Here is a 14,569-nt window from a genome sequence, read left to right as displayed (position 1 = left end):
CTCCCGGTATCGTTCTATGAGACACCCCCGGGGACCCCACCATAAACCCCTCTTCTCCAACTGCTCCGTGCCCAAGTGAACTGAGCGAAACCCTCCCCCTAAAACAGCCCCGGGCAGGACCCACCCGCTCCTCATCAACTTCACTGCTCACACCTGGGGCTGCTCTGTCCCCTCATCAACCTCACTGCTTACACCTGGGGCTGCTCTGAGCCCTCATCAACCTCACTGCTCACACCTGGGGCTGCTCTGTCCCCTCATCATCCTCACTGCTCACACCTGGGGCTGCTCTGAGCCCTGATCATCCTCACAGTTCAGTTTGTGCTGTTGCCATCCTACGGGTGAGGGCAGTGGCAGAAGGAACTTGTTGCTCATTCCCTGGACAGCTCATTGTCTGCACCTGACACACGGGGGCACCAGGCTTTCCTTGCTATGGATGAGGACACCTCTCCTCCTCCAGGTGCCCAAGGCTGAAAATGGAATTCCACCTCCACAATTCCATGTGTTTGAGTTTCATAATTCCCAATGTAATTCCCCATGGATCGCAAGCCATCACCTCTAATTTTTCCTCTAGAATCACTGCTGACTTGCCTTTCTGTGGAAGTGTTTGACACATCGATGCAGAGTTCAGGGGCTCGTTTATGGCTTATCCTGACGAGCACAAAGGAAATCCAAACACCCAGAATTACAGGGAAGTAGGGATAAAGTTTATAAATACTCCTCTTCCCTGCAACTCCCTGGCAACCTCCCATTGACCTCTTACTTTTAACCTCTGAATTTTGACCTTTGACTCTTGACTTCTGCTCTTTGAAGTTTGATTCCCTGATAATTGACCTTGGACCACACAACCTTGGAAAATTAACCCATAACATTGGACCTTGGACCCTTTACTCTTGATCTTTGAACCCTGACCATTCACTTGTGACCCTTGAAGTTTGAATCCCTGACTTTTCACTTTAACCATTGACCCCTGAGCTCTTGCCCTTGACCTCAGCCCTTTGACCCTGCCCCAACATCAATATCACTGACCTACAGTGATTTCAGCATATGAATGCTACCATAGTTATCTCACCCAGCAGTGTCAATCCCACTATCAGTCTCTATCCCAGCCCCACAGTGATTATAGCTCCAGTCCTAGTGACCCCTTCCCTGGCCCAGTGATTTCAGTTCTTGTCCCACAAGCTTTATTTCACAGCCAGCTCTCTTCTTCACAGCTCCAGATGTGTGTTTCTCCAAGTCTGCTGGCTGAAAACTCTCCAGGTTCAAGGAGCAGGATCTTCCTCTTGTCTCCAGCTCTGCAACATTTCAGGTCCAGCCCTAGGGCCTCTAAGCCCACCCCACAGTCAATATCCCTGCCCCAGTGATTTCAGCTCTTGACCCACAAGGTTTATTTCACGGCCAGCTCTCTTCTTCCAGCTCCACAGCCGCTTCCTTTTCCCCTGCTCCGCTAGGTGAAGCTGCTCCAGGTTGAGACAAAAGGGTCTTTGTTTTGGTTCCAGCTCTGAGGTTTCACCTCCAGGCCAAGAAATACCACTCTAACCCGATGCCAACCCCAAAGCAATCTTTACTGTATTTGCAGCCCATGCCATTGGGTACCATTCTATGGTTGCTTCCCACATCTACAGTCACTATCCCCTCAGAACAGCGTTTGCAGCTGCAGCACTGCAGTCCCCACCCCGGCCCCAGTGATTTCAGCTTCAGCCCCACAAGCTTTATTGGAATATGGGAAAACCTGGTACCTTTACCCCCAACTAACATCAAACACATTGCTCTGAAGAAGAGAGAACAGCTTGTTTTCACATGTCCAAATTCCTTCAAGTTTTAATATCATCTGTTTCCCGGCATTGTGAGAAGTGTTTAACACAGCACAATGAATAAAATGGTGTCAGTCCCAGAAGACACAATTGAACGAGAACAGACAGCAAAACTGCCTTGAGGCAATTTGGGCACACATTTGCCTTTTTGCAATCTGAACTTTCTATTGTGTTCTGCCTGAAATTCTGAGTTCCTTAGTACTCAGCCCCAGTCCTTCCCTCTCTTCTCAGTGCTCTAAAGTAATGAAACTGATACAGTTTAGTGTCAAAAAGAATTGTGTACCTCACAGAAGGGAAATGCTTTTATTCCAGGTATGTTGAGGGAGGGGGGGAACCCATAAAGGATATGGTCTTCCATTACTAAGTTTAATTTAGGGTAAGAATTAAAAATACAACACCATGTGAAAAGACAGTACTAATACTGTGGGAAAAACCAGAATAATCTTGCAGTCATAAAAACTGGAACAACAGCCTAGGTTACACATTACTGATGCTCATCATTTTTTCCGGGTGTGGAACAACTGGCTTCATACTTTCTCTTCAGGGCTTTCAAATATACTCGCAAACTGTCAGGGTCCAGTCGAGAATTTCTGGCAGTCTGAACCAATCTCATTGCTAACTGGTACGCAGCTCTCTGTTTCATCATCTCAGGAGTGCTTTTCTGCCCGTGCTGTTCTTAAAAATAGACATACATTAAAATATGAAATAAATGACAGTCTATTATAAAAATACAAGTATTAGCTATTTTCCAGCCTGTTTTTGATCTCACAGTTCTTGGTTTGCATACGAAAATTACATCCAATATTCCTTTACCCTAAGGGCCATTTTGTGCTGTCAGCTAACAGTGACTTTCAATATAATCTTTCAGAACTAGCTCCAAAAATACAAACTTTAATGAAATCTGTTTTCATTAAAACAAAGGCAGTGCTTATCCCATATCCTTTCAGAAACTGGAAATACATTTGAGTTGTATAAAAACTGTGAAATACAGAATTATAATTTTCTACTACATACCAAAATTTGTTTTGCAATGTGATTTGTGATTTCCTTTGCATCCAAAATTATGGATGATGGTAGGGAGGACACTTCTGCAGCTTTTAGTCCTAAATATATAAAACACAAATCAGGAATTTTTATGCCAATTTTATCATTACCTTCCATTTTATGTCTTCCAGAATTAACTTTGCCTGTTTTCCTACGGGGTATAGAATTAATTATTATTTAAATAATTTTGGTATATTTTCTCTTTGTGTGGTTTTTTGTTTGTTTGTTGGGGGTTTTTTGTTTGTTTGTGGGGTTTTTTTTGGTTTTGGTTTTCTTGTTTGTTCTGTTTTGGATTTTTTTTTTTTTTGTTAATAAACAGTAAGGCTCGGAGAGTTACAAAATAAAATGTCTACTTTGTTTTAATGCTATCTCTGAAATACACCTCAACATCAAGTTACTGCTGGCAATGCTTTAAATGGGTAGAACGAGACATATTAGGGAGTTAAAAAGGAAAAAAAAAGGCACCATGATGTCAACAGCTTTCTCGGTTCAGTTTTTTAATTTGGCAGAAAATACAGAGGTTTTGCTAAGTGCACTCTCAATTATATCCAGTCGTCCTGGTGGATATGGGTGTCATTTTTCAACTTCTTTTTTGCCAACAGGCAAACTTCCGGACAGTTGGGGTAAGAAAGAGACGGAAATATTTTTTCCTGCTCTAACATGATTTTTTGACTTTTTCCTTTGTCTGTACCTCTGGAAAGTCAGTGGCACATTGGGTGGTTCAATATGGCAGGTTTAAAAATGAAAAAGGGTCACCAAGAGCCCTTGCACCCTTTCTTAGAATGTGACGTTGCTCAAGTAATGTAAGGCCAAGACATGAAACACTGAGTTTCTAAAGGTTTCCTGTTCTCAGAGATTACTCTCTAAACAAACAATTCTTTGGAGTTAGTGGTGGTGTAGCATTTAAAATTGAGCTTGTGCTGCCGAAGTTAAACAACCCTATTCTGAAATTCTGATCAAGAAAAGTTTTAAGTCCTGTTACTTGAAGCTTAAGTGGAATATTTTCTTGTCTTCAGTTCCAATAGCTTCCAATAGCTTGCAAAAGTCACATGTAGCTAATTACCTTTTGATTAAATGTTAATTGAATCAAGGAATCAACATCCGAGTCTAGTATTTGGAAACGTACGGATTTTTTTTAACTCTCTGTCGTTCACTCTTGTCTTTACTGACCCATAATTAATCAACCTATACAACCTACACTATAATTTAGTCTAAAGGTAAAAGAGAATTAAATCCACTTTTCAGAGAACATTGATGCTTTTGTAGACCCACCTATAACTGTCTTAGCCTAATATACCATAAAATTCCTCCCTTTTTTAAAGAAACTTGATTCCTTTTTGCTGATCAAAAAGGGCCAACCTGCTGTTAACCAGTCACATCACAGCTTATGGCAGAAACATCTTTATGTCTCTCCAGAACATTCATTCACTTCCCTAAGTGCAGACGAAATGAACTCTAGTAGCGTATGCTCAAAATGACTAACTCATTCAAACAGATATGAATCAAGGAGGTACCAACATAAGTAAGATATTTTTTCCATTATGAAGTATCACCTAAGTTCTTCGCACTACCCGAAACCAGTATCTCACTACATGGTTACTTAAAACGTGCAATTATTTGGAACAAATCATAGCTCTGCAGATCTCTGTATCTCTCTCTTTGAGAGAGACACAAACTCAAGACAAACCTGTCATCAGAAAAAATACTGTTAGGTCCCTAATAACTGAAATAGTATCTCATGTAACTTCTGCCGACTGTAAGTCATGGTGGAATCTGTTACCGTAGTTCTTTTCCTCTGTGTATCCTTTAGAAAGTGTGTAAGTGTAAGCAATTTTCTCCTTATTTCCAGCACTGCTTCTCACATGTTGCACTTCAAAATGGTAGTTTTCCACGTTGGGATATAAAGCGTCTATATGACATAGTTCCAGGAAATGTGTAGCAAACAGTGTAAATGCCTAAATAAGGAAACAAGAAAGAAAATTAATTTTGGCAATGATCCAGAAATAAATTATAATAGATAAGAAAAATTAAATAATCTCACAGATGTCCGGGTTTTCCTCGGAAACACAGAAAAGCTGTCTTTACATTACTAAAGCAAACAAAAATCCTTAAGAGACATGTTCTACCACAGGCAAGTACATCTCTTCCAACGGGATTCTCCTGCTCATTTCTCAATAGAAGGAAAAGAGTATCAGAAACAAAAGAAAATTGACAATGCTTACAAAATCTGACCGGTGTCAATTGGAATGATTGTCAAATGATTGCTTAATTCTTCAAGGAATTCTTTATCAAAAGTACAAGTGACAGAAAGTATCTGAGCTTCTCAAACCAAAAAACCCACAAAAATCCTCTGAATAAACTCTGAGGAGAAACAAACACCTGCACACTCAAAAGGTTTGTAACAGCCGCCTGAGGTTGATCACATACCTAGCAATAGAGGCGAAACTTGCAATCCATCTAAAATTATCTTCCACTTTTCTCAACAAGTTTCTAACCTCTGTGACCAATTTGTAAGTTGTGTGGAACTACCACTGTACTTTGAAAGGTAACCACCAGGTAAAGAGGTTTGCCTTTAACATTCAAGCATAAAGCAAAACTAAAACTAAACTAAATTAGCAAAACTAAACAGACTGGGTTTTTATGTTTCTAGACAGAGCTACAACTTGCAAGCAAGTTGGAAAGATATGGTGACCAGTGTACTGGTTTTAGATGGACTACAGTTAAGTTTTCTTCGTATCAGCTTTTGTTGCGCTGTTTTGGACTCGTGACCAAGACAGTACTGATAACTCACCCATGTTTTAGCCACTGCAGGGCAGCATTTGCACAGCACCAAGGGCTGTTCTGCTCCTCACCCTGCCCCACCAGCAAGCAGGCTGGGGGTGTTCATGGATCTGGGAGGGGACACAGCCACGATAGCTCACCAAAACTGACCCCAGGGAGATGTCAAACCATACTATAAAAACTGTGAGGAGGAAGGAGGGACATTCAGCATTCTGGCAGCAGTCAGTGTGAGGAAATGGCATTGCAGGAAACAACTGAACATCTGCCTGCTGATAGGAAGCACTGAAAGAATTCCTTATTTTGCTTCTGCATATGGCTTTCCTTTAGTTACTAAAGTGTCTTTATCTCAGCCCACGGGTTCTTGTACTTTTACCTTGCTGATCTTTCTCCCATCTCACTATGGGGATCAAGCGAGCAGCTGGGTGGTGTTCAGCAGCCGACTGGGCTTAAATGACAACAACCAGTGAACAGAACTACAGCTTATGTCAGCATGCTTCCTATCACTGTAATTCTTACTGTTTACCGGTATTTAGCCAAGAAATCTTTGCAAAACTGATGTAAAATCACGAGAAAATACTGTATTTACTTTCAGGATGACAAAACAATTCTAAGCCTTAAATTTCTTTCAAAACAGAATTACCTTTAAGTTCAACAGATATTCACAAGCAGCATAACAAATGCCAATGCCCTCTTCGGCACTGGTACCTCTGCCAAGTTCATCAATAATGATGAGTGATTTATCATTAGCGTTTTGTAGGATGTACGTTATCTAGAAAAATATTCAAAATGTTATCATTCTTATAAATGTGGGTCTTTTAAAAAGGAATTTTTTATGTTATTCAGATGGAACATAATGCAGAAATTTAAAAAAAATCTCTTGAGATACAGCAGTTTTAGCGTTTCAAAGCTTTCAAACAGCTGTCAATTCTAATCAAGCAAAGACTCACGCTACACCACTCTTTTCTACTGCACATATCGCTTACCCTCAAAATGTTATCAGTTTGTGAGAGGAAACTGAGAGAGCTTAGGCCCCTACAAATGATAATTTAAATTCTAAGCAAATGCAAAAATGTTGAAAATACTATCCAACAAAGCACTGATTTTTACTCACACTGGAGTATCTTTCTATTTAAGAGATGCCTGGTTTTCTACAGTTTATCATAAAAGAGATGAAGGCTGAATTTTTCATTGTTTTTTAAAGTACACTCTTTCAGTGAAAATATACTAGTACAATATCTACTAGCTTAACAATAAAAATGGGTCTTGGACCTGGATAGCTATATTTCATACCTCTTTCATTTCCTTCATGAATGTTGATGCATTTGTTTCAATATCATCATCCATACCTATTCTGGTAAAAATCTGCTCTGCGATTCGAAAAGAACAATACTCTGCTGGGACATAAGAACCTACAAAGCAAGCAAAACACAAGTTTCTCTCATTGCTCTGACATTTGCCTGAATATATCACTGGGAAAAAAAATTACTTTTACACTTGGCTTTTGTGCACAGCAGAGAATGCATCTTACTTGATAATGTTTCCTAAGATTACATTCTACCATTAATATATAAGAAAAAAGTTATTATATAGATAGGATAATTAAAGAAGCTTATCAGTGAAACCAGTAGGAAATCATATGGCTGAAGCTGTTTGTCAGTCTAAAGGGATGAAGACAAAACGATGAACTCTAGGACTGTTTACCATTTCTGTGGTCACTAATTTACTAATCCCAAGAAACGCCAATTTCCCAAAATTGAGATTATGTTGCCTTTATTGGACTTCCATAGTAGCACAGTAGTTTTACCAAACTGGAAAGAACAGGAACCTATTGCCAAAAACTTCATGGTCTGCTTTAATCATTTTAAACTCATGTTTTTGAGAGCAATTCTTCAAGAACTTGCAGTTATTGGGGACTGAACCCACAAATGCATGATGAATAAATTTTACTCTCCACTGCTAAGTAGCTTCATTCTATAGAGTTAGGTCTTTGACTTGTGCTACCAGACTTACTTTTAAGAAAAAAGTCGTGAGGAATTCCTGAATACAGGAATGAGTCTCAGTTAGACTTTACAAATAGTTGGTTTCCTTTTATGACTTTAGTACAGAACCTTGCAGTATTTATTACTACTGTTATTTGAAGTAGTTGATTATTTATCTATTAATTATACCTGTCTGGAAACATGTTTCTCTATGTAATTTAGGTATACTCAAAGTCACGTGTTTCTTTTGGATGACTAACACACGTGTCTGACCAACATACTGGAAGGACACTCACTATCCATCTAGCATAAGGTGCTAGATTGGGTTACAGTGCTCCAAAGAGCTAGGGCATGCAACTGTGCTTCTCTGAAAATAGACTGGGGAGGCTTCAAGATACGCAGATGGGGCCCCGTAAATTTCCAATGGCAGACAAAAAAACCTTACAGTGGTGTCTGTAAGCAACACAAGAGCTGGCAGAAGAAAGTGGACTACAAATTACCTGTCAGTATTTTATTTAAATATAATGTTATTCTGGAAGCTAAATCATTCAACTTTATAAATATTTGTAACCAGGAAAAGTTGCTGCAGAAGATGATTAATATCGTACACTCCTACTCACCAATCTGAGCCATAATTTGACAGAGAGCAATCTGTTTCAGGTATGTTGATTTTCCACTCATATTTGGTCCCGTAATAATGACAAAATTGTTTCCCTCTGTCAGGTATGTGTTGTTAGACACAGGTTTTTCCATAGCTATCTTTTCAAGAATGGGATGCCAGCCCTGCTTGATTGCTAAAGTATCGGTAAATTCCGGACGAACTAAACAAGAATAAAAGATGCAAAACACCGAGGAGTTAGTGTGGGAACCTTTACATTATTAAATTAGTATGCTTTGAAATAAAGTTAATTCTTCCAGAGCACAGCTCTTGGGAAGAATTACCAGCCACTTTCAGGTACAGATTCTGATTACCCTTCAATCCTTCACGATTTATGACTACAAAAAGGAACCCATAACTAAAACTTTATTTCTAAATTAATGTTCTGTGGTTTTGTTCCCTAGTAAGTAGAGACTCCAGTAATAAAAATGCAAAGACCTTAAGTATTTTTATAAAGTACAAGGGTTGTGGACTCCTGTTACTCCTACCGATGCACCCTGTATTTGCATGGTAAACAAGAAAGTAGCATTCCTTCTATTTTTGTTATATGTTACCATATTGATTATTTGGCAATATGGCATGCCTACAAAGATCCATTTGATGCTGCAACCATCTCTATGCATTTCTATCAGATTTTCTGTCAGGTTCAGTCTTTCCTGAACTGATTACACGTAGCACTAATGGAACAGCAAAAAGCATAAACAGAGAATGTCCATACACTTCATGCTTTTGAACAGAAAACGCTTAAACTGTCTGTTTTGAGAGGAGTGACTGGAAAAGCTTCCGGCAGCTAGCTAGGCGAATTTAATTTTGATGAAGGGAAGCAGAAAGAACATCAGCACAGAACCGGCAAAGACAGACCAGAGATGCTCATCTGAAGACTAGGGAGACAAAGAAAAAGAAATTGAACCAGACAAAACAGCCCGGGTGTTCTCCATCAGAAAGGTCTCTATCTGGCCCATAACAGAATCAAAGAAGAAACCTACCATAATCAGAAAGAGTGCAGGCGTGGGCAAATGAAAGCAGCATATCCAGCATAGACACAATGTCGGACAGCTTGTATAGGCAATGAATGTGTTCATAAATCTCATTCAGTAGTTTACACACTATTCTGAAATAGGACACTGATTTAGCTGTTGCATGGCACATCCTGTCGCTTTATACAACTTACAGAAGTAAAGGAACCATAATTTCATACTGCATACATTAGGATAAAAGGTCACTCATAAAACGCAATTGTGTCTACCAGATGCGAGCAAATGTATAAATTTCTTTGAAGTAAATTAAGATCTTGTACCATCATCTCGGCTACCATTCTGCTATCAGACACAAGACACACCTCGAATACCAACTGCTCATACAAAAGCTTCACACAGAGAATGAACTAAAAATATAGCTATGGAATCAAGTATGTTCTATAAACATGAGAAATACAACTCTAATTCCCTTAGACCCTCATGTTAAAAAAACCCTACGTGGCTGCTAGGAAGAACTTCCATTCAGCTGACAGGTAACATTACACTTACTAAGTTGTGAATCAGTGAGGAGAGCAACATGACATGCAGCAAGGACAAGAGACAGAAATAGACAGTTCTGCTCTAAATATAAGGAACTGACTGAAGTAACAATTCTGCATTAGTGATGCAAAACTAATGCTTTCATTGTGCCATTTTGCACAGGTAATTCACCCCTAGAAATTTTACATGATGACCGCTTACTAATAAATGCCAATATGTTTGCCATCATGTTTAATACAACACACAGCTTATGTTGTTTTTTTGTTTTGTTTTTTTTTGTCTCAGGAAGTATACTTGAACAGTGTTGCTTTAGACGATCTCTGTAAGTAGTCATTACTTAATATAAAGATAGCTTTAAAACCCCATGTAAATAGCTGATAATTGGAGAAAATAAACATACTTAGCAAATATTAAATAGTTTTTAACAGTTCTTACAAGTATGTCATGTGATATATTTCTCTCAGAGACTCCTGACATCTTTCATTCATTTTTATTAAATCTGCTGAAGTGAAGCTATATGTGTTTTTCATTTTCGTGATCTGCGGGGAATTGAAAACAACAATAAGAGCTTGCCTTATTATTGGAAGGAAAAACAGCTTCTAAAAACCAAATTCAGAACCATATGGGGAAACAAAAGTGAAAAAACATCGCCCAGTTTCATTTTTACCATATAATTTTTTAGGAAAACTCCATTTAAGATAACAATTAGCACGATATACAACTTTATTCTTACACAAAACATAATTGCATGTACTTGCGCATTTTTGATTATATAACTGAATATAGGGTAGTTATAAACATCCCAGTTAAAACTTCATTTACTTCTAAGTATCTTCACTGAAATTATTATTATTGTTGTTTACTGCATACTGTGTACTTTATTAATGTATTATATATTGTAAATAAAGTATACAAATATATTATGTTAAAACATATTTTGTACAGATACCTTTGTAAATTCTGAAGGAAGCTGGCCATTAGGTAATGTTGAACAATCAGCATTCATCTGTATAAAAAATCCACGAGCGGAGCTGAAACTCGTTTTCATTGGTAGGCTGTACTTTTCTGCAAGTTGTGCTATCATACCTACGTACCATATACAAAGATTTAACCCAAGTTATATACATTAATGTACACCCCCCACACACACACTTGTGCTGGCACGAAGATGGAAACTGCTCATGAAAGCTTTTAGAAATAAAAAAGCAGTACCATCTGTGTCTTTCACTATGCATGAATGTGGGATTAGAATAAAACAGGAACTTCAAAATATATGACAGGTGCTAAAGTTTCTGATGCTCTTTTAGGTTTCTGACTATAGACTATATACTAAACTAAGATGAAAAAATTTATACTAAAAAATCAACAATTTATACTAAAAAAAGGAAATAAGTTTCAGAATAAACTGATTTTTTTTCTTCTATTTTGACATAAACAGAAATATTACTGAAACACAGTAATGCATGACATGCTAAAACTTCCTTTTGCTCGTATTTTCCAACTCTTAATACCTCAGCTAAAAGGCAGTCCACAGGTGGATCAAGACTGCTTAAAATATAAAGAACAAATAACTCAGACATTTTAAATGAAGAAGCTCAACCAAGGATTTACATGTTTTATGCGGAATGTTTTAGGTGGAGTAATTCTGTTCCATTACTTCAACATTTTTGCACTTTAAGAGGACAAGGACTAACAGAGCTTTGAATATAGAAATCACCATATAATTATTCAATTTTATTAAAATAAAACAGAGTTTTTATCCAGACATGGAGAATCTCAGTTACCTATCAATGACAATAAATTCATATCAATACCAAATACTTTTTACTTACAAGAAGGTTATAACACAATTACATGGCTTCTATAGGTCAGGTGCAATGTATTTTAAACCCCAAATAAATACAAATTTTAGTTTAGAAATACCTGCTATGTCATCAACAATTTCTGTGTATGTTCTGCGAGCTATGTCAAGGAATTCATTGATGTTAGGCTTAACAGCGTAGCACTTCTGGGTCCTCATACTTAGACATCCTTTTGTGTATCTTGTATCATCATTAATTACAGTTGTAATCTTTTCAAGTATAATTCCAAATCTGCAACATCAGTGGTATCACTGATCAGATACATAATACTTCATGATTTTTTACTTGCAATATCATCCCCAAATTACAAGTAGCAGTAATAAATAAATGAAATAACTTTGAAACTTTCTACTGTTAAAATAAAACTAGAAATTTCATTTCTATTTTCACCTCAGAATGAACCATGACTATACCAAAGTCTGACTAAAAATACTGTTCACATCTTTGGGAGATATAAATTATTTCTCAAATACATACTTTTTTCAAACATACAACACTTGATTTTTGCATTATTATGGATACTCTAGGAAGCCACTACTCTTGTCCTTTCAGAATTATTTCTAAGGGAATTGAGTTCAGCAACAGCTCCACTATCACAGCTAGCTCTCTTGCTTTTGTCACTGCATTCATTAGCTGAAAATTAAATTTTCTGACAATCCAAATCAGCGTTAAGAAAAAGAACTGAGCTATACCCATAACTATAGACAAGTAAAGATCCAACATCTTTTATCTTACAGGCACTTTTGAGATGACAGTTTCTAACACAGTAGCTAAGTATTACGATAAATACCTTGTATCTTCAAGAGAATTGTAATAAGCCTTTAGCAGCTGTGCGTTACAGCTTCTTATAGCAGCCTGTTGAAGATTAAAATATGGACATGGCAGTTATTGCTTTTTGCAGCCTTTTTAAAGGACTGAATGTTTTCAGATTCAGTAAGGCTAATCAGCCAGAAACTGTGGGATCTGAGCAGGAGTTTCAGTTAAATGTTATATAATCAATTGTTCAGGTAATGGTAGGAATCCTGCTCTTTACAGTATAGACACAAACGTGTATTTCTGACCTATGTTAAGAAACAACGTACTATGTTGGCAGTATTGTGTTCTGTAATCATATTATTTTTTTACTTTATCGATCCCTTCTGATTTGAAATATTCTATGAAGTTTAATAAACTACACTTCATAAAAATAAGGACAAAATGGTCTATACCTTATTAAAAAAAAACAAACCAACAAAACAACAAAGACCACTTACTTTCAGCGGCTCCACGAGTTCTAAAGTATGCTTCAGGTAGATTAAATTAGTTATTTTTGATTCAGCAGTTTTAACCTGTTCAAAAATTTTTTTAATATTGGAGGCATTTGTATGTTCTAAAAAGTACTTAAGAACTAGTAGAATTCATATTCTTAACAGCAACAGGCTTATACATTTAATGGAAATTCCTGAAACGCTCCATAAGCTCACTTTGACAACTTTGTGTCTGGACAAAAAACGCTAACCTAAATTTTACACCTCCTGTTGTGACAGTTTGTCCATCAGTAGTTAAGATTTCCTATGTTTGAACTGATAATGACTGAGTCTAAGAACACCCTGCTAGCCCAAACTGTGAAAAGTTTTCATCTTCTATGTATACTTAACCCTATACAAGCTCTTCACAATTTAGACTTCTTCAAAGCAAATACATTATGCATTATGATGAAGCACACAACCTTTTTCCATTAATGCTGTTAAACACAACATTTTGGTTTGGTTGATTTCTCTTGGGTTAATATATGTACATCCTTAAACATCTGCTCATATGATACTAGGAAATATCCAGTAACTATTTTAACATTTTTCTCACAATAATGACTGTTCTTCAAAATCTTTCATTCACAGAAACCCTCAGCCTTCTTTGGTATGGCCCATTAACACTCATGATGAAGAATTTTGCTGCTGACATTAGGGCGCAGCATTTGCAGTACACATGCACTGTGCAACAGGATTTTAAGGAAATAACACAGATAAACATAGATTGGACATGAACATAGAAGCATGACCCTATGTGAAATCTTAACTCATTCATATATAATATCTCTTTACTCTTGCAACTGAGAGCATCTCTTATCTTACAGTCATATAATGGTTGTTTGTTTTTTTTTAAAAAAACAGAACTAAACAGTGCTAAATGCATCTCCAAATAAGTATGAGATTTAAATCCCCAGAAAGAATCAGAGATCAAAAGAACTGATGTGGTCATACATGAAAAAGTGGTAGTGGAATGGATCTTTGATTAATTAGTTCTTACAGGAATTTTAATTTGACTAGTGTTAAAAGTGAACTTCTGCACATGATACACTTAAGCCCAAAGGCAATAAATGATTTCACCACTGACATGATTTTTCAAGTACCACATCTCAGCAAGATTGGATCGAGCACAGTTTTTGAAGTATAAGGCTTTTGTCCCTCGGAGTCCCCTTGAAGTGCCAGATGTTACTTGTGTAATGGATACAAATGTTTTTTTTAAAAGACAATTAGTCCCTCTCAGAAACTTATGCTTTTTCCTAACTACTTTGTAACTGCATGACATAACCAGAAGAGAGAGCAGTTATTAAAATAAAGTTGACCATTCCAAACTTATTTTTTAAAGTACAGGAATGGTCTCCCTGGGGAGGTGGTAGAGTCACCATCCCTGGATCTGTTTAAAAAAAGACTGGATGTGGCACTCGGTGCCATGTTTTAGTTGAGGTGTTAGGGCACAGGTTCGACTCAATGATGTTGGAGGTCTCTTCCAACCTAGTGATTTGGTGATTCTGTGTGATTGACAGCCTCCTTAGGATGAGAGAACACTCATGCTGCACATACCACTCAAACATTTAGTAACTGGAACTGTAGGCTTTCTAGATGTGCATCTCATCTGCTGACTGGTTGAAGGCTTA

The 14,569-nt window shown here is 37.4% G+C and overlaps 1 protein-coding gene across 1 annotated transcript in view; it reads right to left on the bottom strand.

The window, feature by feature from the left end:
• Positions 1-1,813: 1,813 nt before the first annotated feature.
• MSH4 (mutS homolog 4) overlaps positions 1,814-14,569 on the bottom strand; it is a 24,792-nt gene continuing 12,036 nt past the window's right edge. The window contains exons 9-20 of the mRNA XM_058840987.1: positions 12,906-12,980; positions 12,443-12,507; positions 11,714-11,883; positions 10,740-10,876; positions 10,226-10,329; positions 9,260-9,384; positions 8,236-8,436; positions 6,927-7,045; positions 6,277-6,405; positions 4,636-4,810; positions 2,826-2,914; positions 1,814-2,481 (exon numbers count right to left, since the gene is read on the bottom strand). Of these exons, the coding sequence (XP_058696970.1) occupies positions 2,296-2,481; positions 2,826-2,914; positions 4,636-4,810; positions 6,277-6,405; positions 6,927-7,045; positions 8,236-8,436; positions 9,260-9,384; positions 10,226-10,329; positions 10,740-10,876; positions 11,714-11,883; positions 12,443-12,507; positions 12,906-12,980 (1,575 nt within the window). The 3' untranslated portion in view covers positions 1,814-2,295. The remainder of the gene's footprint in view (positions 2,482-2,825; positions 2,915-4,635; positions 4,811-6,276; positions 6,406-6,926; positions 7,046-8,235; positions 8,437-9,259; positions 9,385-10,225; positions 10,330-10,739; positions 10,877-11,713; positions 11,884-12,442; positions 12,508-12,905; positions 12,981-14,569) is intronic.

This window comes from Poecile atricapillus, chromosome 6 (genome assembly GCF_030490865.1).
Source record: "Poecile atricapillus isolate bPoeAtr1 chromosome 6, bPoeAtr1.hap1, whole genome shotgun sequence".
Classification (NCBI taxonomy): Eukaryota; Metazoa; Chordata; class Aves; order Passeriformes; family Paridae; genus Poecile; species Poecile atricapillus.
This window is presented reverse-complemented; position numbering and strand designations above follow the sequence as displayed.